This window comes from Nothoprocta perdicaria, unplaced genomic scaffold (assembly GCF_003342845.1).
Source record: "Nothoprocta perdicaria isolate Ctin4 unplaced genomic scaffold, notPer1 scaffold_77, whole genome shotgun sequence".
NCBI lineage: Eukaryota > Metazoa > Chordata > Aves > Tinamiformes > Tinamidae > Nothoprocta > Nothoprocta perdicaria.
In genome coordinates, this window is record NW_020456054.1 from 1920843 (window position 1) to 1946513 (window position 25671).

At 35.2% G+C, this 25671-nt stretch overlaps 1 protein-coding gene across 1 annotated transcript in view; it reads right to left on the bottom strand.

The window, feature by feature from the left end:
- The window catches only part of ANGPT1 (angiopoietin 1), a 150445-nt gene that overhangs the window by 70170 nt on the left and 54604 nt on the right, over positions 1–25671 (bottom strand). The window contains exons 2-4 of the mRNA XM_026051628.1: positions 13744–13899; positions 10582–10703; positions 2671–2903 (exon numbers count right to left, since the gene is read on the bottom strand). Of these exons, the coding sequence (XP_025907413.1) occupies positions 2671–2903; positions 10582–10703; positions 13744–13899 (511 nt within the window). The remainder of the gene's footprint in view (positions 1–2670; positions 2904–10581; positions 10704–13743; positions 13900–25671) is intronic.

Sequence of the window (25671 nt, forward strand, 5' to 3'; positions counted from 1 at the left end):
TCCATTGCCCTATCCTCTTTTGGACTACTTTGGTTTCTGCTATATGCCCTATGAATTTAGGCTACCAAGGCTTAATTCATCTTAAAACAAAAGAGGTGTCATTGATTTATGTATCATATTTTGTTATTCTCTGTCTTGCAAAAAAATATTCTCACAGTGTAGCTTACATTTTGAACATAAGTTCACACATAAATACTTGTGCTAAATTATCTAACCTACTTTACTACTTTTTTGTGTGTGTGTTTATAGCAGTTTCATTTCTACTTCCCAGCCTGTGCACTCTTCCATTTTCAACATGGACTAAACCTGTAGAAATTTTCAGCAAAACCAAATGTTTTATCTTTTACTAGAGTGCTCTTGAACTACAGAATAATATTACTATTTTAATCTGCCTTGCCTCTTTTTCAACTGAAAAACTATCTGCTAAAAATATTGGTCAGAGTGTTAAGTAAGCAGCAAGAGAAAGCATTTCTGCAATTATTTTAATCAAACAGAATGGCATCCAAGGAGAATTCTAAACATATTAATATGCAAAAGAACTAGAGTCAAAAATTGTGTTGCATTTAGGCTACTAAATTTATATTTAGGCATTTAATTGTGCTGATTTTTTTTTTTTTTTGACAATTAATCAGAATTAAAGCAGTGCTGAAAAATTTCCAGGCACCTGAATTTGGATTCAAAAGCCCAACTTTAAACTACCACTTTTCACAGCCATTATAAGAAGCATCTGATAAATGAAACTAAGTTTAGGAAAACTTTTTTTTTCTTCTCCTTTGAATCAAATTCAAGATGATTATAAAAATCTGTTTTTAACCTTAAAAAGAACTTGCAGTATATTTCTGTCTGAGAATAATATATCTTTCACATTKATATTAATTTTAAAATGCTCCTGAGCTCTATTAGGACACCCGGAACAAAACTTAGCCAGGTTTCTTTGCCAAAAGGCCATAAAACATCTTAGAGGATCTGCATTGCTTCACAAGATTTCTCTGTCAGTCTGAGAACAGTCTACTATGAACAATGTTATTTAATTCAAAATGCTGGGGAACTGCATAGCAGAATAAGCAGAAGGGAACACTTAGAACAGACATGAGAAAAAAAAGTGGTCTGTCAATGAGGGCTGGAATATGCAACACTTCCAAATGTAGAGCAGGAATCCCAGTCACTGGAGCAATTCACTTTTCAGCCACACAAGTTGTATGGGAATATATATTAGAGAACAAGCCCACACTGCCTGGAAATGGTGAGTCTGAATGATCTAGTATGTCCTTCTGCCTCTTAAACCCAGTATTAAATAATGATGTAGGTGATGAGAGTTTTTTCATTGTTATTCATTAAAAAGCAGTCATTTAAGGCACTTAGAGCTCTAGAATTACAGTGGACAAATGTGCTGGGCTCTTTGGAGTGCCAGTATTAATTGCACATAGGCCTCTCTCATCTGCACTTCCACACTCACCAAATAAGCAGGACAACCTGCATATCTACTAGTTTCTCTCTCTTTGCCCTGTAGCCTTCCTCAAAAGGGTTTCTCACGATATCTTCCCAGATGGATCACAGTTTTCTCAACTTAGTTTCTGATTTGCCCTAACAGTAATTTTAACCCTGTATGAACCATACCAGACATGCGTTCACCCTGTTAGCTGCTATTTTTGGTCTATGCCTTTTCTTTGACGTCCTTTGGCCCTTTTGCCATTACTCATTCACACTTTACAGCGTCCCACTTTCATGCCTCAGAGTGGTCTCCATATACCACGTTTCATACATTTTGTGAGACATTTTGCAGTGTCACTAGCATTTGAAAGATAAAATTCCATCTACATTTCTTTCTCAACAAATCTTCAAGAAACACGTTTACTCACAAAAGTAACTTCTGGAAAAGGGCTTTTAAAAATATGTGTATATATATAWAAAACATACTTTTAAAACATATTAACATGTAGACAGCTATGACTCTTTTGACTTTCATTACACAGTTTATTAATTGCCCTTGATTTGTTTCCCCCATCTTCAAAGAAATATCATTTCTGTATTTCCTTGTAGTGTCCTAACATGCTCTGAAAACAAATAAACAAATCTAGCAAGGTAGAAGAGAGAAAAATGATCCCTTGTTACAAATAAAAACTAATTTAAGAAATGAGTTACCTCACAATTCTAGATGGCTACAGCACCATAAACGCCTGCATCTGAAATCATTACTTTGTAATCCATATACATGTATAAAATGCCATGTTATTTTTGTCCATTTAGAGCCCATTTTTCTCCATTGATTATACAGAAAGTCTTAGGTAACTCAGAGACAAACATCTTTAAAATAAATGCCCACATTTGGTCAGATTGCTGCCAACAGAAGGAGACTCACGCTCAGAGAAATAAGCACAGATAGTCTGAAGCCAATGGTGTTGTGAGGGCCTACATCAGTTAAAGTCATGCTACAACATCTCAATACCATTCAAGTCAAAAAACCTTCAAATGTGACTGTTAGTAAAAGAGTCAGTCTTAGCTCTGCATGAATCTTGCTTTGATTTCTCAGGTCTCAACAGCTCCTTTGTCCTCAATTATAATGTACTTTTCTGTTTTGGAATAGGTTCATCATGCCTCTTCAAAAACACAGCACTTACTTCAGAAGGAATTTACTACTCCTTTTAATGTTTTATAATGCTGCTTTCTTACCTCCTTCCTTGGAGCAGAGGCTGATTAGAGTATGAACTGTATCCATCAATTCAAGTTGCTGTTTCTGCAGGACACTGTTGTTGCTTGTTGCTTTGTTTAATTGCTTCTCAAGTTCCTGGATTATATGGCTTTGGCGAGTAACCAAGCTTTGCAGGTTCTCTTTTTCCTCTTTCAAAGTGTCTAATTCCTCCTTATGCCTTTCTTCCATTTCTAGTATTTTGTGCTCAAATAAGCTGAAATAAAGTAAAACAATTAATCATTTTGTGTCAACATATTTACTAATACAGAAAAGAGGTATTTTTTTTCAACACAGAACTCAGTACATAAATCATCTATTCCAACACTGTCAAAATGAATAGTCAATTGATGCACTCTATCAGGTACCCAAGCATAACAAATCTCTAAGGCTCCATTTTGTAAAATTTTTGTGCTATAGTTTATGCAGACAAGCCTACAATAGAACAGGACATTGAAGAGAATGTTACCGATAGTATGGCTGGGTCAATATGATAAGAGACAAAAGTCAGTGTTAAAGAAGAATTTGTAAAGAGCCTTGAAACTGAAGAAAGAAGATAAATATTAGGAAATATGGAATTCCATCAAGGGATCCTGATAAAATCCAGATAAAAATCATCCTTTCATTTGGTTTGTGAAGCTGGGAAAGCAGCTGCACACCAGGTAAGTGGTATCTGTTTTCATATTAAGAATAGTACTGTTTGCTCAGAAGATAAATCAGACATCTGCATTTTTAAGGAACTAGTGCTTCCTCTGAAGCCATATAGATCCTCTATCCCCTCTTTTCCAGTTCCACAAAAGGCTCCTCAGTAAAAAAGACAGAGAGAGAGAGAGAGAAAGCAAGTATAATAGTATAATAGACTTTCTTTCACTATTGTTATGAATTATTTTATACATTTCATACTTGCATGCAAACACTTTCTCCTGACTAATACATTTTTTCCTAGCACCGTCTCTGCCCTGAGTCAAAACTGTACAATTTAAAGAGATCAAAGGCATGTTTGATTATATATACAAGATTAGAAGGATTAGAAGAACTGTAGTCACAAAATAATATATGTCACCACTGAACGAGAATTTTTTTTCTGGCCAGTGCTTTAATGCTACAGTGGGAATTYGTCAGAAAAAAWATATATATATATTATTAAAGAAATGAATTAATTCTCTCTGCTAGCTTTTCAGTAATTCCACTGTATATGCCCGAAGAGGTGCCTTTCATACCCATAGACGAACTGTTGATTACAAACTTGCCAAAAAAACTCTTGCCTGCATAATTTCAGRTCATTTAACCTAACTAAAGAATGCAATAAAACCCATATGGAGTTGTTTCTAGAAGATATCATAGAGACTTAATATGAACTGCTACAAATGATAACAATGCAAAGATTGAATTTAGGTCCTGGATTTGCTTCAAAAGCTGGAGTTTTATATAACTTTTTTTTTTTTAAGTAAAAGATAGGTAAACCAAACATCAAATCACTTTTTTTCTGAAACATTATAAATGTGGGAGATTCAGAGCCACAGAAGAAAATACACTCCGCAAGATCAACATATCCAATTCTGTGAAAAGCCAGAACAATCTGGCTAAGGAGGGAAAAAATAAAAAGAGGAAAAGATAGGAAGGCAGAGAACTTTCTCTTGAGGTCAGTTTCTTTCCCAAATAAAAGGGGGAACATAATATCATTTTCCAAAGGACTCATTAATTAGTTACAAAGGCATAACAAGTTTCAGTTGATTCAAAATTGACCATAGAAAATTTGAATTTGAATTTCAAACAAAGTAGAGATTTTATAACTGACGGTAATAAGCTGTTTTAACACCTTATCAGACTCTTAGTTGATTTATTTCATCCCTTGAGCTCTTTCATTAAAAAAGATACACTTACACTCTAGATCATTAGGCTGATTTATTATGATCATTATCTGGAAGTTGTTGTACTGTATTATGCAGAATGTCAGACTAAATAATGTTGAACTAGCTGAAAAGATTCTGATGGAGTTATTTCCATCATAAACCACTGTTCATCAAAATCCAAATACTCAATGGAAATTTTATCTATTCCATCAACCTCTTCATGGCAATTATTAAAATCTAAAGTCCAAACAAGCATTTCAACTTTTCTGATAATCAGGAATATAAATGAATTTTGGACAAGAACAAGGTGGACACTGTGCAAGTTCTTGCAGATCTGGCCATGTATCAGTTTGACATCTTACGGTCCATCAGAAGTTTTGCTTATTTTCAGCATAAATGAAAGTGCCATTCCTAAAGTCAGAACATTGCTTTTCTATGAAGCGGCAAGGAAAGACTAAAGAAGCTCCCTATATCTTCATCCCTATCACAGTGTAGTGTGGAACTATTCTCTGACTTTATAACATCCTATCCACATGTCCACATCTGAATGACTTTATGTTTAAGAAAGAGCTTGGCCAGCCCAAATACAGGCATTGTTTCCCACTATACTCTTAAGACCCAAATAAATGAAGCCATGGTGATGACAGTCTTATTTGTAGCAACATTGGTCACAAGAAGCCAGAAAGAAGAGGCTAACAATGTTTAGAGCTTCCCTGTTTGGCATGTACCGAGAGAGACAGCAAGCAGATGTTTTATGGCTCTAGCAATAATACATCCTAATATTTACGAGTGTTGTATCAACAACATGTGGTAGAAAGATGAGGGTATAACAGCACTTGGTTACTTCAGTTTTCTAAGTAGATTAAATGTCATTATAAATTGCAAAACTAAGCTATTTTAAAGAATGGACATGCATTTCTGCAGCAATCTTTCCATGGATATACAACACACAAATCTACAACAARTAAGAAGAACTCATGATAAGATCACTCTTTATATCCATCTGAGAAATCCATAACAACTACATTTCATTTTCTTTTACTAAGAATCAATGAGAAACCTTTGCTCAAAAGGAACAAAAGTGAAAAATTCACATATGGTAGAGTCTTCTGCACTGGCCTGTTCCTGAAGGATGACACTCTTAAATAGCATGAGACAAGCCACTCGTTTGACCTTTGACTCCAACGTGATCAGGATTTTCATATGTACTGTATTTACAGTTCATCTAGACATATACATATATGTATATGAATCTGACCTTTATTTTTTTTCCTAGGGAAAATTTTCCCATTCGATTTTGAAACCAATTGTGGAGATATTTAGACATTTTAGGAGTTGCTGGACCACTCTTCTTCCCCTTCAAACAATTTCTAAGAACGAAGTACCATGAAAAAAAAAATTCCTAAATGTTTTGGTAAAGGTATTTAATAAAATCTTTAAAGAGGTTCTATCAAGATGCATTTAAAATGAAATATTTCTACTGGCTTTTAGAAATTAGCACTGCTGGTATAAGAAGTTGTACAAGACAGTAAAAAGGCTTTCTCCATACTAATTAATCAAGCAATCTGTGAGTGTTGAGTGAAACTGTTATATAACTTTATAAGAATTTTTAGCAAAATGGCATGGTAATGATGTAATGACTAGCTGCTTTTTACTGCAAGTTTACTGTATTATTTTCCTATATATCTGAAAACATTGCTGATCTAGACAGATAAAGCAATCTAGGAAACTGAAATGTGCACAATAAAAAAAAAATCCTGTTTGCTATAATTAACTCTCTACATGTATATACACAGAGACACGTAATAGGTGCATGTATTTATATAAATGCACCCTGCGCTTTGAAGGACAGTTAAGACATTCTGGGAACAGAATGAAGYTGTGAAGAAGTAAACGTTATTGTTAGGTTCTTGTTTAAAAGTCATTTACACTAGGGGAAGAGGGGAGAAAWGAGAGAAAGAGAGAAAKAAAGGAAAAAAAATACTACCCTATTTTCTTAACCAGTAATCATACCTTTCTGCCTAGCCCAYTGACCTTAGTGAGGCCAGAAATCTAGAGTCTATTTTCAACTAGACAAGAGGAGTGTTAAGTTTGTCAGGACATAAGCCAGGGAGACATCTCAGTGCAATTTACATTGCACGAAAGCTTATGCACAAGAGGTCCTCCAATAAATGAAGCAGGAGAAAGTATACCTGGCCCTGGTATACGGCCAGGATAGACATCAAAGTACAGCTGGGAGGGAAAGCTGCTGTCATTTTGAAAGGTGATGGAGTAGAACATGTAGAAAGTACTTTTTTAACTCTCTACGGAGGAARGAAAGCTTGATTTGGACAATCTCCCTTATAAGGCATGTAGTTTATTCACTAATCCATTCCAGACAGTGGAAGTTTCAGATTTTTTTTTAATCTTTTTTTCAGAGGCCTCAGTTTAGACTGTTGGGAACAGGATATAGACCAGATCCTGGAGAGGGACTTCTTTCGCATGAAAACATTTCGCATGAAAAGTAATGTCACACAAGAAAAAAGGCCTTGGCCATATAGATTTGTTTTTCTTGTATTATGTATGCATGGGAAGACAAACAGGTAGAGGATTTAAAGGCTTACTTTTGAGTGCAAAAGTGCTATTTTCTCATTGAGACAGCTGCTTTGTAGTTGCTTTTCCAATAGTGAAACTTTCTCTGTATTGTCAGGTGTTGACTACTCTAACTTAAGTAGGTGGTCTGAAAGGTTTGAGAAGGTGTCCTCATAACTCTTAAGGATTTTCAAGTTCCTGATCTTAAGTCTCCTCACTGCTCAGTCTCACTAAGGCTGTTTTTTTATACCAGTGATAAGAGTAGTCATTGAAATAAAAAAGGTGAGGTKAAAAATCTATATTCATTTTTGGTATATGCAAATTTTTCATGTGAAATATGAAAATTCTTACATGCTTTTTTCCTCTTGTTTTTCACACAGTCAAGCAGAAATTCAAAAGTCTTCCTGCATCATTTACTTCCATATGATAAAGTGTTTTATACTGACCAAATTGGCCCATATTGGCCCAGTTTAATTTTCTATAAACACAAGTTGGATTATAAGTTTAAATCTGATGGAGGATGCATATTTACATTACATTTATCCTCTTTTGTTTTATGAAAAGAAAAARGTTGCTGTCTCACTTGCATATTGAAACAAACAGCACACAATTAGTTAAATGCAGCTGTTATACTTAAGAAAAAAATGCTCAGGAAGACACTTAAGCAAGGAAATCTTTCAATAATAAATTACAGTAGTTTTTAAAAACCTCTTGTGGGAAAAAAACGSCAATAGAGGAAACCACCATTTACAGTATAGTGGGTGGGAACCCACAAGACTAAATTATTTATGGCATGAAAGCACGCAGYAGAAACAAGATTCTGGGGCAAATGTGACTCCACTTATATGCCATGGAATATCGTTCACTGCAGTGGGATAAAAAGAAAAATAATTGGTCACTATTCCCAGCAGAGGCAGGAAGTAAAGAGTATTGGGCCAAGAATAGTTAAATTTCTAGTCTAAAGAGCTTACATTGGTCCCCTGTTGATAGTCAGTGTTCATTTTCTTTCTACATCAACAGTGACTTATTATTACTATTTTGTATTTCTTTTATCCAGAAACTAGTTTTCTGAAAGTCATTAAGATCATGATCACAGAAGACATTGAAGAACAGAGAAATTAATGATCTGCCCATAGAACACTATCTGTTCTGATAATTTTTGGATTATAATAATAACATCATTTTCCACTGTGATAGACACCTAATGTAAAAGAAACACGTTTTTCAAAAAAATTTTACAGACCATGTGGTCAATATAGATAGACTTTTCCCTATTTTATTGAAGGGAAGTGATCTATATAGTGATGAAGAGCTTCAAGCTGAACATTGCCTAATGGGGAGCCTATAAGTGCTGTTAAAGATAAGCCAAAACATTGACATGTTCAGTTTACTAATACCTCACAAGATCAAAGACTTGTCCTGTATTAAGCTTGACACATTCATACACAATTTTATGATCAGGATCTAAAAGGCCAGGATTATGAGGTATTTGTCAGACTTAGATGATGGTACAGAAGCTAATGATTCATATTCTAGTGTAGTTATAACACTAACCTCTCTCTATCTAACTCTCAAGGAAAGAGTTAGCAACTGAACCTGGAAAGTGTGTATCAGATCTTTACTTAATTCTCCTTGTAGTTATTTTTTCTCCTGTTTATTCACTAACAAAAACAAGAGTGTAAAATGTTGCTTTTTAACATACTTTTTTGTGCTTTTATTTTTCCCCCTTAAAGACCAATCCAGACCATTTTGTCATGTCACAGACCATTTCATCAAAATGTCAGTCAAGCCAAAGGTCAGTTCAAGTCAAATATATTTGCTGACATAAGGCTTTACACTCTGACACATTGCTAAGATCAATAAATAAATAATGGCTATTAAGTACACAAGACATCACATAAATGACTCAGTCTCTTGAACACTATCAATACATTTCTGTTGGGAACCAGATTGAAGAAGATAAAAATGCAAGTATTTACTTACATTGAAAGAAAAAATAATGTTTGGGTTACTCTCACACTGAAATAGGTACATAAAACAAGCAGAAATAAACAGCCTCCTGGATATGTCTACTCTGTCCAGTCACTACAAGGGTAGCTTGGACATGCTGTTTTGATGAATTGCTGAACTTGTAGAAATCAGTGTTAATGCCACAGTAATTTATTCATAGTAACCTAYCCATATTTTCAGTTGCTCAAGAAATGTATAGAGATCAACAGTATTCAGCATGATCTAACTTCTCCAGAATAACATTTGATGTAGTTCCTGGTTGTAGACAGTCGTTAAATTGAATAGTCAGTTCTCATAACCACTAACTCAAATGGTAAATTATCTGACCAGCTTTGCAGTTTAATAACAAATTACAAATACATCTTCTTGTGACATTTTCTGTTCTTTATCATTATTTATCTATTTATTTATTTATTTKGCCTTCTATCTCCGATAGCTTCTCACCCATGATGCTATGGTGTTGTTATTCCCTTTGTATAAAACACAGTTTTATTTTTACTGACTCAATTTCTGCTGCAGGAGCAGAACCATGGTACACTTCTCAGTCACTCATCTGACCTGAGTTTAAGCCATAGACTGGGCCTTCAATAGACCACTTCAGTGACTACTTCACTTTTAATATCATATGTTCTATATCCATGTTGAGTACAGCAAAACTAGAAACCTTAGTTCTAGCTTGTTTGGATGGTTAAGGTGTTCTGTCACTCAGGGCACGGGCTGCAGTGAGCCCCGATTTAGGAGCTAAACTATGTGCTAGTCCACACATGTGGGAGTCTCGGGAAAGCTGAGCCCAAGGAAGGCGTAGGATGGCCAAGGAACTACAGTGTGGAACAGCAGCACACTGAAACTTCTTGGCCTCACTTTGTAGCTTGATGAGCTATTTATTGCTAAACAATATATATATATTTTATTTTTCAACTTCAGCATCAAAACCAAGTGTATATTACTCTCATCTTTAAATGGGGCATAGCTCCATGTGTGCATTATCTTATGAAATATTACACTCCAAAAAAGAAATGCATCCTTCTACAGGATCTTTATGTCCATTAGCACAAGAAAGATTACCCTCAAAATATTTTCTTATTTTTATATATTTGAAATTAGCCAGTAATCTCATAATTTATTCTTAATGTTGTCTGTTTCAAAATGCTTATACAAGTTATCTTCATATCTTTCAGTAACAGGAGCTGCGGAAATAAGACTACATAGCCATGAAGCATAGATGCAAAATTACATTGCATATGAGCATATGAGAAAGCATTAAAAGAAAAATCTACTTGCATTTATCATACTGTGGTTGACAGTGTCAGTGCACACCTTTGTAGCAGGAAAACAGGTATTACCTAGATTTTGCCCTTACCATCTTAGCTTCCTCCAGTTCAGTAAGAGATTAAAATAAGGTGTGCAGAGACCACTTTGATGTGAACAGAAAAAGAACTTGAGATCACTACCTATTCTTACCTGTTTTTCTCATGAATCTTGAGGATTTCATGTGTCTGTTGTAGTAACTGTTTTTCTAGCTTGTACGTAGATAGCGAGTTTTCTAGTAGCTGAATTTCAAGTCTGGATGTTTGATTTAGCACCTTAGTGATAAATTAAATAAAAAAGAAAAAGACAATGTTTACATAGAGCTGATTTGATGATTTCTGAGAGAAAAAAAGAAAAAAATAACTGATTTCTAACACCTTTCCTAGCCTCAGCTACTCATATAGCAATGAACTCAGTTAAGCCACATCTACCAGCTGATACGCTGGCACACTATTTGTTTCCGAATAACATTAGGTCATTAGAAGAAGGGAAGGTGATTGCTAAATATGTTTTACTGCAATTGGAAGAACAAGAGGCACGCCTCAAACATTCCTACAAAACGTGCTTCAATCAAGAGAGTGCTAGAGTAGTTGCTCTGAAGCCAAAGTGTTGCATCCACTGTTTTGTAAATAGAGCTCTTACTATGGCTTTCCCTTGAGATCTGTCTTTTGCAGTGTTGGCAGAAGCCTGGTGTCTGCTTATGTTATCGCTACTCTCACTCTTACACAGATTTTTAAGATGAAGGTTGTGTTTCTTTACATTGCAGCTCCTTTATGGAGCTGTTTTTTAACCTTAGTGGTGCTCTGTGTCAATAGCACAAGGCCTTAATATGCACAATGGACTGAAACAWGCCTTACAGCTAACCAAATACAACCAATTCTAATAAAAAGTAGTTCAAAAGTTAACATAATAGTCAAGAAAGTTAATGATTATTTATTTTATTGGTATAGCATCTTTTATTACATAGGGTCCTGARAAGTGTATATAAATACTTTTATAGGTACTTCTGCACACAAAAGYTGAGATGCAATCAATTGGACATGATGCTTTTTTAACAGAATCTGTGAGCCCTCCTTGGCTGTTATCCCTGTCATCATAGGATAATAGGGTAATAATTTCTTATTACATGCCTCATGGTACTGGAGGAGGTAAAAACTTTGGCACTCAAATTCAATTTAAGCAAATGTTTTCCTGAAGTTCTCGACACTCATTCAGAGATTTGTTCTTTCTAAAGGGTACAGAGATTTAAAAAGTTGGAGTTGATCCATATGAATCATTTTTTGTTGTCAGAGATGGGCATATTCAGATGGGGAAGGAGGCACCACTGAAATATGAGAGAGATCTGGAAGAAGGTGATGAAGGAATTGATTAATGGTTTGCATGGCATAAAGAGACAGGCACCAATAATTCTCCAAAGGATATATCTATGAAGCAAACTACAAAACATCAATAGAGTTTCAAATAGAGAAGGGAACCTAAAGTGAACTSGTTAGGTTTTGGAGGGGTATGGACTTGGGAGGAGTCTGTGATATTTCAAGGAGCTGAAGGCTCTATATGTTCTGTACTTTCCTCCTTTCTCAGGTGTGCAGGAACACCCTCACTGTTATTTCTACTCATTACTACAGGTATGAGATCCTGGCCTGCCCTTTTCCTCCTTGCATCCTACTGACTTTCATCTCTCTGCTATGCTCTGGCTTCCTCCATCACTGCCAACAGCAGCCTCTATTCACTTTACTGAGCCACCTGCACAACTTTTCTGATTGCTAAAAACCCAGGAACTGCAGGGATTTTTGCTGAGGGACTAGAGGTGGAAAATGCTGCCACAGAGCTGGAATAGCCATTGATCTACATTGCACTGGCAGGATGTGGATGAGTCAGAGCAAGGACTGCCGCAGGGAAGATCTCCCACTTGAGAATTCTTTAAAGCTTTCAGTAATAGCTGGAGAAGGAGGGAGCTCTCCATTCTCTTGCGTAGCCACCAGCATTACTTCTATTTTTTACTGATTCCTCAGGGGAAGAATTGAGACACAGGTAACACATGTTTTGTCTTTTACCTACTTGTGTCAGGAAATAGCAAATGAACATATGTCACTTTAACTAAGTAGGTCTGTTGGGGTATAAAGGAAACATCCTGTATCTGATTTTCCTTGATAAGTATATGATACTATGGTCTTCATTTAATTATTCTGCCTACATTTAATTATTCTGTTAATACTGGAAAAGATAAACTCTAACATTTTCATGAATCAATACATCATCTTTTGGAAATGGACATTTGAGCTCACAACTTTTATTAGTACATGGTGGTGCTAATTAGTACTATTAATCATACTGTAGAAAATCAAAGGTACATGTAAGACAGTGCAGCAACAGCTTTTGTCTATAATTTCTAGATAGACTTAGTGAGAACACCTCTATTTTTTCATAATTGCTATTGTTCCTTAWTGCAATGGAATGCAATTATGTAATAATTCAGCAATGATATTTTAAATATTGATGTTAGGACAGACAATACAATCTTTCAGGAAGTGCCTGATAGTGTACTAGAATAGACAAAATAAATGACAGGAATTCACTTATTTTAAATGAACAATGAATTCACTTCACTTGGTAAGTAGGTGCTGCTACAAAGATCAAGAGGAAGCCAGCAGTAATAAGGAAAACAAATGTATGTTTTATAAGCWGACAGAATAAGTCAAAAGGCAAAAAGGCATATATATCTCAGTACAATAAGAAAGAGTCCAGTACAAAATTGTACTTTGTTATAATATTGATACCTTTATCTTTTGAATCATGACAATGATTTTTGTGCTAGGAATCACATGGAGCTAGTTCTTTAAATTCTAGAGGTATAACAAAGAGCACTTAAATTAAGTGCTCTTTTTGCAGGATAAAAGCTGCAGAACTACACTACTTTTCAAGTAGCTGGAAACTTTTTGCAGATAACAATACGAAGGTAAAAATAAGGTAGATCAAAGGCTCTATTTTTTGCCTGAAATTAGCTTGACATTTGTATGATTCACAGTGGGTAGCTGGACTATATTTGAAATTAAAACCTGGTTTAGTTTCCTGACCAGTTCAGCCTGCCTTACGTGTGTAGAGCTAAATACACTGCCCAGATGAAATCAAAAGAAAAACACCTAACCAGAGTCAACCACCACTGCTGTTGTTACCAATAAGCAGGAAGTGTGTCTGCTTCTTGGAGTCGGGCCCCGTCTAACGCCCATCTAACACCCCATGTTAGAAATGAAAGAGAATGAGAAAGGTTCTCTGCAGTCAATTCTCTGCTTTTTGCAGATCACTCTGTGAACTTACCTGGGTTTCAACATCAGTGAGTTTTCTCGTCTGCTCTGCTGTCTGGCTGAGGAGGCTGGTTCCTATCTCGAGCATGGTGGCTGTGTGGTTCTGCACRGCGTTCTGCTGCAGCTGGGCCATCTCTGATTTCATGTTCTCCACAATGTAGTTCTCAAGCTGTAGAAGAAGAGAAGCTGTAACTTTAGCATTTTAGAGCAAAACTTAGGCATTCTCATTTCATTGGCATACATTGTTGGGAATCTTGCCAGAAGAGGAAATTTCAACTCTTTTGGGACATTCCATGTCTAAATAGTCCTTGTGACTGTGGGGGAAGGGAGTTGACTGTCCAGGGGGGGCTCCTTTCAGTCACCAAGTCATGATGATTTCCCAAGTATCATAGCCATATGGCATGAGAATGGAATGATCCCACTACCCTGATGTATATCAAGGATTTGGTGAATATCTGAAAGTAAAGACGCATGAGTAGCTCCAATACCCCCCAACATGCCCCCCACCCTAACAAAAAAAAAAAAAAAAAAAAAAAAACCAACAAAAAAGGAACATAGTTCACCACAGGAAAACTTCAGGTCTTACATGTAAATGCTGACTTACACCTGAGTCCCTCCTGGAGGAACATGAGTCCCTCCTCATTTCCTGTCTCATTCGGGTGTGCTGTCTCACTGCCATTTAGCTGTGGGTTTTTCTCAGCTCAAATTTTCATGAACGCAGCTTAGTCTAAAACTCAAAAATTATAACAAAGTGACAACATTGTAATGGGAGAAACAGAAGAAAATTAATGATCAGAAATGATCAMTATAGAAAGCTTTCCTGCCTTTATTTTATTGTCTTGTTTGACTTGCATTTACAGTCTGTTGAACAAAATCTGAATAAGGGTCTTCTAAATAACCTGGGTTTCATCATTCATTTTTGTTTTCATCTATTTTATTTAACATAGGCTGGGTTCTACCTAGATGCTGGCCCTGACACAAAAGGTTGGGGCCAATATTGAGCCCAATATGAATCTAGAATATGATGGCCTATTTATAAGATCACCATTCTGGCATCTTGCTTGATGTGCTCTGCAAAATCCAAATGAAGCCCAGAACATATGTTTCAATATATTTATCTGAAACCAGCTGGAGCCAAGCCAATTTACACCCAGGGTCAATTTGGTCCTCAGTTTGAATTTGTGGCTGATCATATATTTCCTTTTTTTATGGACAGGTGATTCCAGACTTAAGCAATCACTGCTTTACCTAGTAATTCATTTTTAATCAAGTTGGGCCAGCTTCTGTAACAGCAGCCATGTTTCACCGTGAAAGGTAAGCCTTTCTGTACAGTAAGAACCACATGGAGTTGATTTAAAGACTGCGGAAAGGAGCAGGAGTTATATATACAATGTGTGATTAATAAGAAAAGTCACTTTCATCTTATCTATAAACATTCCTGTGCCGGTCAACTACTATGGATCAGTGGATGAGCTACATCTGCTGAGCCCTGAAAAGATTTGTTACAAATTTGATCATTTAGATGCACCTCCAGTTTTTTAATATTTTTCTTATACCTCCTGTCTGGAAAAATACTGAATACCCATCCTGACTGAAAATAAAAAAAGGGGATATCCCGCAATTTCAGACCACAAAAATGTTTGTCTGAATTGCCAGCTTACTAGTCTGGGCTGAATATCTCCAGAGTGGTAAAGAAAGAGGTAAAATCAAGGTTAATGCTGAATACTCTGTAAAGTATTAAAATGAGGGTGACTCAAAACAACTGAGAAAAACTTTGTGTAGAGCAAGACCGTGTCTGCAGTGGATGTCTTCATTTCCCATTTTCAGTGTAAATTTACTGCTTAATTCAAGCGTATTGTTGTGAAATATGTTATAGATATTAAGCTAGTTCAAGAAAGATTTTTCAAGTCCATCGTGTTTCTATACCATGCTTTTATATTTCAAATTATTTTGCCTATATACTGTTTTTACATCAAGTGGTGTATACTGAGCCATTCTTTCTTTCTTGTTGGCCTTCTAACCATTACACTTATTTTCTACACTATTTCTTGGTGGCAAATAATCCCTATGAGCTCCAGGAACTACAYTGTTGCTCTTCTCCATATTCTGGTCCAGGATTTGGTACTCTTATACAAGGAGTTYTGATTCCACCCCCAGCATTCACCCGTGGCTTTCTGAAATTGCCTATCTTAATCTCTGTGGGCTACATAGTGCATTTGTGCTATTTATTCCCTGCAAAGGTGTGGTGGCTACATTTACTGGAAATGAGAACAGTTTGAAAAGAGCAGTTATAGTAGAAAGTCTGGGATGTCTGCAAGAAGCTTACATAATATTATAAATTGTAAAATTTTAGGAATGATAGGTCAAAAAGATTAAAAGATCAAATCATGATATCAAAGTTAATAATTTTAGAATTTTTATTGGTTTATGTCGAACATGAAACAAAGGTTTATGTCAAACCTTTGGTAGTCATTGATGTCATTTTTAAAGCCCTTCTCCATGCTCTAGGAGCTGAAATTTTTGATTTTCATACAGCAAAATACAAAATTTCAACAAAATATTTTTTCATACAATGAAAACAGTTGTTCTAACACATCAGTGAGGATAAGCAGGCTAGAGACAAAAAAATAAAAATAGAAGACAAAATGACATTCATATTTCTTGCTGAATGTTTTGCTGCCTTTTTAAAAAAATCTGCATCATATAAAGGATTGTATTTGAAAGATCTGACTGCCTCTGTGGGGAGCTGCAGCAGGTTTTGGCTCACAGGAACACAGACAGAGATTAAGGCATATTGGATAACTTGTACTCTTACTTATCACAGTCTAGCATGCTCCCCAGGATATGCAGTCTTGGGTCATTGCCCTCAGTTACTCACCCCAGAAAAAGTCTGTGGTTGAATACAAGACTGACTCATTACAACAACAGCACTGATTTTCCTGTTCTGAATTACTCATTAAATGCTTTTGTATATATTTAGTGTTCAGTGTTTTGCAACAATAGTTTTTGTGAGCAAATCTCAGGAGCAGCAGGAATTACTCCAGTAAGTAATTAGAGTAGGGATAGAGGCTTTATTACACTGATTACCTTCCTCCCTTCACTCGTAAATTGCTCTGTATATTTTCTGATTGCAAACCTGACCTTGCTAAAATCAATGAAAGAATTCCCATTGACTTCAATAAGCCATGATTTCACCTATTATTTTTATTGCAGGAAACAAAATTTACTAGATTCATTGTGAGCAAGCACCAAGCTTTATCCAAAACCTCCCATTACTTGAAGGCTTTATATTGAGTTTACTGAACTTTAGACATGGCTTTCTTTATAATTAGATAAGAGGAATAGCATTTATTTAACAGGTGATAAGAAGGTCATTGCCTGATGGCTTCAATGGCTTCAAAGAAAATAAATGACCCACAGAAAGGCATTCAATGAAGTAAATTAAAGAACATTAGGGTTTTAAGTCTTTTTAACAATGACTTTATCCTATAATGACTTACATTAATTATAATAAATGATGAAATACTGTATTTTCATTTGAATTTACTTTGTGCATTTGGATTCTCAAATAAATATATTAATCTTTCTTTTGTCTTATTTTGCATTGCAAAAATGAAACAGAAGTCTTTTCTACAGCTTTCACCCCCAYGCACACTCCTTCCACAGTGCATTAGTGTCCCTGTTATGAATTCAGCTGCATCTGCTTTCAGTAAGAATCATTACATTTCACAGGAGTTTTCCGTAATGCAGGATTACTGATGGGATACCTAATAACATTATAAAATTCTCAGAAATAAAACTGTCAGAAGCTTCAGTGTTATTGTTTAATAAACATTCCAGAGGATTACGCATTAAAACTAGCTTTTTCTGGACAATGTTTATTGAATAATCTTCACAGAAACCATCCAAACACTGATAGAACTATTAAAATAGAAACTGCAACTTAGRGGCTAAGTAAATGATAATAGTTTGTGACAGGTGGCTTATAAATGAAACAAGAGCTTTTTCTTTTACTTTGATCAAGTACTGTTGGCCTCATGTAATTACATTGTAAGGACTTCTATGATATCCAGATGACAGGAGGCTCTCAGACGGTGCCTTAATATAAGAATACAGGTTCAAGCAACAGCAGATTGTTTTCTCCCTCCTACCATGCACATACATTGCACAGCACTGGGAGTACCAGTAGTACACTGGAGTACACTGATTGTGTGAGTGCTGCTTTCTCTTGTTTCACTTTGCACAGCTGAAGATGCTCTGGCAATACTGTACAATGCTAACCAAAGAAAATCATTTTCTTTTTTTCCTCATATTTTTTCTGTCTGAAGACCATTACTCCCTTACCACACTGAGAAAGTAACTTAGCAGCCGGATTTAAAGGCACCATATTAAACACTAAAAGCTATACAATATTACAAATAAGCAAACAATTTTAGTGGGAATAAGGTAGAAGAAGTCGTAAAGTATTAACATAGGATTTCTTTGACTTTTGAAGAAGGGGTTAGGCAGGAGTTTTTCATTAAGAAATGTAATCTTATTTGTATGTAGAAAAGGGCCATATTATATTTATTTTTAAAAATTATACAAAATATTTATTCCCAAGACAGACTTCAGAAAGCAACATATTTACAATCTCCCTATACTATATATACAAGTGGTAGGGAGCAACCTGAATACAGAATTCATCCTTCCAATACTTTTGTCATGAAATCAGGGAACATGAATATGGATGGCACATAAAGACCATGATTAATCCCCAGGCATTAACTCACTAATCTGTATCTGGTTTGCAGCAGCCTCACCTGGCTTTAAGCATGATATAGAAAGTGCTCATTAGCCTGAAAAATGCTTGCAGATACTATTTTTCCATATCTAGCRTTGATGGATTTAGCTGGGGGAGGAGGGAGAGAAGGATGTATTGTACCAAATTAAAGAAGGGATCTGTCAGAGGAAGAACTTTCCTCAGATCCCAGTACAATTCCTAGGGAACTGTTTCATCAGTGAAGGTAACAGAAAGCAAGCTAGGAACTCTAAATGTCATCAAACAAGCTGTTTTGAAGACCATTGGTTATAGAAACTCTGTTTTGGATTGTTACTGATTATTGTTTTCTTAACTTTTTTTTTTTTTCTTTGTTCTTTCTTTTCTTAGAGGGTTAGGAAGGGAGGTGAGGGATAATGTAAAATTCCCAGACTTCAAGCCCTATGGCAACAAAATAAGCTGGTTCATTTCTGAGTTGCCTCTTAATGGTAGTGGGTTATTTTCATGACACTTAGCACTTCATTGCTCTGCATAATGCACTCTTGTGTTCCTGCTTTTTCATAGATTTCTGTAGTAGTGTGTCTCATAAGTAYGATTTCTTTCTTAAGTAACTGTTATTATCCTTAAATCATAATAAGGTAGTTTTCCAAATACTACTCATGACAGAGGAACAAACAATGACTTACAGAGTGTGTATGACCTTCTAAACCACCTCCCACTGAAATGAATATAGGCGTTTCTACACTACAACACTCACATATTTTTTCCAAACTAAATGTTTCRAACACATCAAAGATACTTTGCCAGGGATTCTGTGAAGACTGAATCCTTGCTATTTCATAGACTTGCTCTTGCTGTATAAAAGAATATTAATTAGTTATATTTAAATTACTTTCAGGCAAAATTATGTTTAACTTATTGGCGCTATAGAATTTACATAAATAAACTGTGACGATATACTGATGTGTATAAAGGATCACCCACTACTTGTTTCTTTTAGCAAGTGACCAGTGAGGCAAACACAGCTGCATTCTCAGCATATGATGGTCAACACTGATTCAACCTCTGGCTGATGCTGAGATTTTTAATACAGGTGGCTTCCAGTATACTAACAACAAGTCTTCATGGTTGTTGAACTTGCTTTTAAAGATAGCTAAATATAACTTTATTATGAATGTACAGGAACCTTCTAGCTAGTGGAAAATCAGAATTTCCTCTTCAGATAAAAAGGCGAACAAGCAAAAGAACTAAACTACAGAATATGAACAAAATTATTCCCAAACACATGAAGTAAGCTTTCTGCTGTTCCAAGCATCAGTAAGATGTCTGAAGGAATATTGTCTCCAGTTCTGTATATTGCATTTCAAGAAATAAGTCATTTTTTGGAGAAGGTGACAAAGACAAAGAATGATCATAACACTAGAAAATTTAAATAATTTGGAATATTTAGCTTAATAAGAAGGCTAACTGAAAAATAACTGACTGTAAAGATATAAAACTGCAAAGTGAAAGAGAATAACCCATTCTCCAGATCCATGAAGCTGCCATGAGGGAAATTTAACACAGATAYTAGGGAAAAAGTTTTCTAACAGTAAAGTAATAAACCACTAATACCATTTTGTAGAAAAACTGTGAGAACTGTGAAAATTCCATCATTGGGGAGTCTTAAAAGAGGTATTTTATATTAGGTAAAAGACAGATTAGCTGATATTTTATGTTTTTTTTTCTAGTTCTGTTTTTCCATTCACTTCAGTTTTTAATTGTTTTACATTAGACCTAAGCTCACAGGTTCAACATTTGGGATCAAAATGTCTATAACAAATTCTCCATTAGGGTGAGAAGAATTTTGGAAATCTCAGTTCCAAATAAAACTTCCAGAAGGAACTCAATTAAAAAAAAAAAAAAAAAAGACTTTTTTGTGGATTATAAAACACAGCAAATTTAAAATAAACAAATCTAAAAGATATATAAGAGGTGCAGACCTATACTGACCACAACAGCAATATAAAGAAAGTTACTGAAGAAGGCTCTGAATGCATGTGTATTCCTCAATAGTGATGTGCTCTAAAAACCCATCTGAAGAAGCATTGCATGAAACAGCTCAGGAATCATGAAATGGCAGTGCTTCCTTGTACTAAACCTGCGACTATTACATTGTTTTGGAAATTTTTCTGTGATTCAGTGAAAGAGTAAATCAGTAAATCTGTCCCTGCAAATTGATCAATCTGAGGATACACTAGCTTGTGTCAGTAATGCCTTGTCATCTCAATAGCATGTTATGTTACGTAGTAATGTACCTAAAACAAAATAGATAATAATAGATTAAAGGTGTAATAGCTTACGTTAGTGCAAGAATACTTTATACTGTATAGGATCCCTCTGAAATTTTGGAAACTGGAAACAAAAGTATTTTGATTAAACACTCTATTTTAATATGAATAGAAATAGTCCTTGCTACACCAGTCAAGGGAGGTTAGAGGGAACACAGAGTTCTTTGTTTCAAGACATGAGATGATCTCCCTGGTTAGGTTCACTCCATAGTATAATATTATATATGTAGATAATTTATGGGAGTGGGAAGGTTAAGTTTCACTTCCTCACAAAGCATCTGGCATATCAAAGAGAGCGTATTGACTTAGGCCAAGCATTGATTGTACTGGCTTGATAATTTAGCCTGAGCTTTTTTTCCAGTTTGTGTTCAAAGTTTTGTATCACTCTAAAAGCCTGCACTCTTTTGGACTAAGACTTCCAAATTAGTATAAATGAAAGACTTTATTATGAAAGAATTGCCATTTCCAAAATTTATTAATTTCATCTAAAAAGTGCGCACAACATTTTAAGGGCCAATTTCTGTTACTTTTGTTGGAATATTTCTTTTATTTTTATTGGAATAGTCTCTCTCTTGTTTTTTAACCCTAAAGCTTAATAAAATCAGTAAGGAACATAATTGAGAATCATATCAAATATGATTAAATGTTCCCTTAAGGAAGCTATTTATTAGAAGTAAATCAGAACAATATGTTCTTCTTTTATACTTATTAGGTATATTTCTAGTTCAAAGAGTTATCCAGTTCAGTGTTAGATTTTACAATTTTTATTGTAGTCAGCTACATTTTTCTATCTTGCTCTAACTTTCCAAACCATTTAATTCTATCAATTAAATTTATCTATGATTATATAGTTTACTGTCAGCATGACCCATCCTCAACATACACTGAAGGAGCACTGAAGGCATAATTCAGGTAGAATTCTTAATAATTCACAATTCATAATTCAGGCAGAAGGCAGAAAGGCAATACCTACCATCTTGCTCAAATGGRTGAACATTTGAGATTTAAAAATGTGTATTTTCTATTAGACTACAGAACTAATTAATTTTCTCCAGCAAAATTTTTAACCTCCAGCAAAGGTTACTTTTCCAAATGGCAACTTTTGGATTGACTTCTGTGTAGAAAAATGTTTAGACACCTTGAATGAATGGCTCATTTCTGAATATGGACATATGGCTGATACAACTTATGTCACTGAAAAATCTCCTTGCTACATTACATAAGAATCTTAAAAAATGTGGTATTAAACTGCATAAATGTTGCATTTATGTAAACTTTCAGTAAACCTGTAACCTTTCAGTAAACCTGTAAACTGTATTATGTAAACTTTCAGTGAACCTGTAGGTTCAGGAAGCTGTAGCACATTTTGGAATCTATATATAACTTCTCACATGTGTTATAGAAAGTAGTAGACTGCTTTAATGTTCTATTACTTTTTTGTTTGTTTTTTTTAAACTCTGCTTAATTTTAATTTTGTGGACTCATCTATATGAAATTGAGCACATTGTTGTATGTGCTGATCTATTTTCATCTATGTATGAAAATACTTTTATGAGAAATAATCACGAGATTAAGACTCTACTACATTATGTTCTTATGTTTGCACAAGCTTTTTCTTTCTTTAATGCCTGGTACCAATATTACAAAAGCTGAATGTCTCTACTCACTGCTATAAGCTCTGCCTTCAGCTTTAAGATTCTCTATCTTAATTCCTCTCTGATAAAGAAATTGTGATTTATTGTGCTCTCATTTGTCTGTCTTTCCTGTGGAGGTTATAATTTCTTGGAGGTTCTTCCAAGGTACTTTCTGCCTTCCAATGTCTGAAAGAAAGTCTCAAACTCTGCTGAACCCCGTAGACATTCTCACACAGTGATGACTGCTGCTCTCTCAGATATTTACAGCATTAGAAATAATAAATGCGAAGTTTAGATGCTCTAAAACCACCCAGAAAGTACTGCAACTTCAGTACACATGGGGTTATGCAAGGAGATTCTTGGGCCATCAAATGCTTTCCTCACTGTCCCAGGCAACTATATATATTTAATTTTAATCCGGAGAGATCCACAAAATAACCACTCCCTGCASCCCACAGGTCTTAAAACACTCAGCAGAACTCATGATCTCTATACTGTATATTCACAACCTACATGTGTGTGTGCTTCTGTCATAAATAATATAATGGTGAGCTAAAAATAAGTTTTCATATATCATTTTTAAAGGGACAGAGAAAAAAAACTCARTCTTCCTAAATTTTCAGTGGTTCCAGAAGCATAAATCTTATTCATATTGTTTAGTCCCTGGCTGTGCTTTCACAAGCACCTGGAAAAGGCCTGAACCTGGTAAGAGCTGAACAGAAAGCTTTGCTTTGTCCACAAATAGATGAGGACCAGAGGAAGTGATCTCTGTGGCTGTGAAAACCAGGAGGTAGAATGTAACTGCAGTGACACCAGCTTGAAGCTTTCAGTAAAGCCCTAAACATGCTCAGGAAACTGAGTAGCCAGGACATGGGTAAGCAGATGAAATCCCACTTATTAGTTAATAGTATTTAGTTAATATTGTTTAAAATAGTGCTGTCTACTACTGCAGAGAGAATCTTGTAATCAAGAGCCTTGTTATTTCATCCTCCTTTCCTCTTCCTAATAGCAGCAAATACTAATTTGTCTTGCTTTTTCAGTCTTGTTCAAAATTTGATTTCAATACCATGACTGCAGTTTATATTGAAGAAAGATTTCTTGTCTATTTAATAGCCTAATATAACAAAGGACAAAGCCTGCATATATTGTAAAATCCTTTCCTCCACAGAATCCCAGGAGGTAAGGACCTCAAATCTGTTGAACTACTTCAGTCTACAAGCAATTAAAATGTAGACAAAGGTTTATGTATTCACACACAGAGTATTTATGTGCATAGATTTACATGAGTGTATACATAATAACTCCCTTAAATTATGGTTTATAAATGTAGGTAGATAGCAATGTTTGTGTCCTATAAATTTTGGATATACTTGTGCTTTTTAACTTTTATTATAATAACCTGAGAACAAGCAGTTTAATGATAGATGTCCTGGATACGTGATAATGTTTACCTTAGCTTTACTACAGGCATTGAGAATGATATTGATACATCTCTGCTGGAACCACTTAATATTTTTAAGGCACAAATAAATGAAGTTTCCAGAAATATCTGTAGTACTAAACTAAGAATTTCAGATTCCCACAGTATTATAAAAAGTTTACTAGTACAAATTGTAACATCTTTTCTTTCCAGTCTTGAAATTCTATATATACTCATTAATCTCTAAGTACCTCCAGACATACCTRTCGTTTTTTTGCATTTTAATGAATATATAAGTCTGCATGGTGAGGAGATGGTCCTGCCAAAATATGTGCAGCCCCAGAACTTGTTTCTTCCCGTGCTGATGGAACTGATTGCTTAAATAGGTGGCAAAGAGTGAGTTAAGATAATTGAACGATTAACCTATCCAAATATTCCTTTCTAATAATTGTTAGGTATGAGAAATGTGCAAAAAACCTCAGATCAAAGCCAAGTGATGCTTTCAGTACATGTATATTTTAAGAAAAAAATGAGTATTTATTGTGTATATATACTCATATGCACATATATGTATGCATATCTAAGACAATGAAATTTGATATGGTAGAAGTGTCTACATTTCCTAGAAATAACATAGTTCAAGAGATAAATCCTTTTATAGATATCCTTTGCATAGAAACATAAGCACTTTTCTATAGGAAATATGAGAACAGCCAAAGCATGCATAGACAGTTCTGGTCCCTTGTTTCATTAAATTCCTCTGGGGATTTTGGATAGGAGCAGTCACAGGTTTCCTTTAAGTGTGTGTTAATAAAATCACCTTCATCCCAATGCCAGTGTAAGATCCTGGTTACAATGATGGGGATCAATTCTTTGCCTGAGTTTGCTTCATGAATGTTGCAGTCCCTAACTGAGAAATATCAAACTATAAGTTTCTCTAGAGATCTCAAGTACTGGGAAAGTATTATCATTTCTATTACCCTTGTTGGTATAATTGTTATAGAGTTGCAATGGTTTGGACAAGAATCAGGTTATTTTGTACTTAGTACTGAGCACAGACTCAACAGTAACTGGAAAAAAATGGATTGATGGTCCAATGTTAAACAAAAAAGGTACAAATACATATATTTTTAATTTAGGTAAAATCTACCATCTTAAATCAGATGGAGATATCCCTGCACAAAAGTCACTGTAAACAGTAGTCAATAGGGGAGAGTGGAAGGGTCTCCTGCCTCTGCCTGGCTTTGAGAGCAACGCTTATTTCCCTGTCTTCCAGGACCTGACAAGAACATTCCCTCCTACTTGAGCTTATCATAACCACAGCTCTTCCTAGAAGGCAGTGTTATTCAGTGGTATTCCTATCTAAGTCATGAAATCATTAGCTAAAGAAGGAAGCTTTCAGCCTTCGGTTTCACATCTGCTAAYTCATCCTCGGTAGTTTCTCTCTTGCTGATGCACCATTCCTACTGCTATTAAGACTAGACCAATTGCTGTTGTTAAGAAAGACTAGACAAATAAATCCATAGATAACCAACAGACTAGGCATGTGCATATAGGCAGACATACACAGAACAACARACATAACAGATATGGGAAAAGAAACATGTATTAGAAATGGATAGCCAGACAAATGGACAGCTTGCATGCAGCAATTTGAAGTACATCTGGTTACTCAAGGGAGAATAAAAAACACTGGACATATATTCTTAGATTTTATGCTGAATAATGAAATTAGAAACAAAGAGACCCAAATGAATTGAGCTCAGTATATGGTACAGATTCAAAGAATTATATTGAG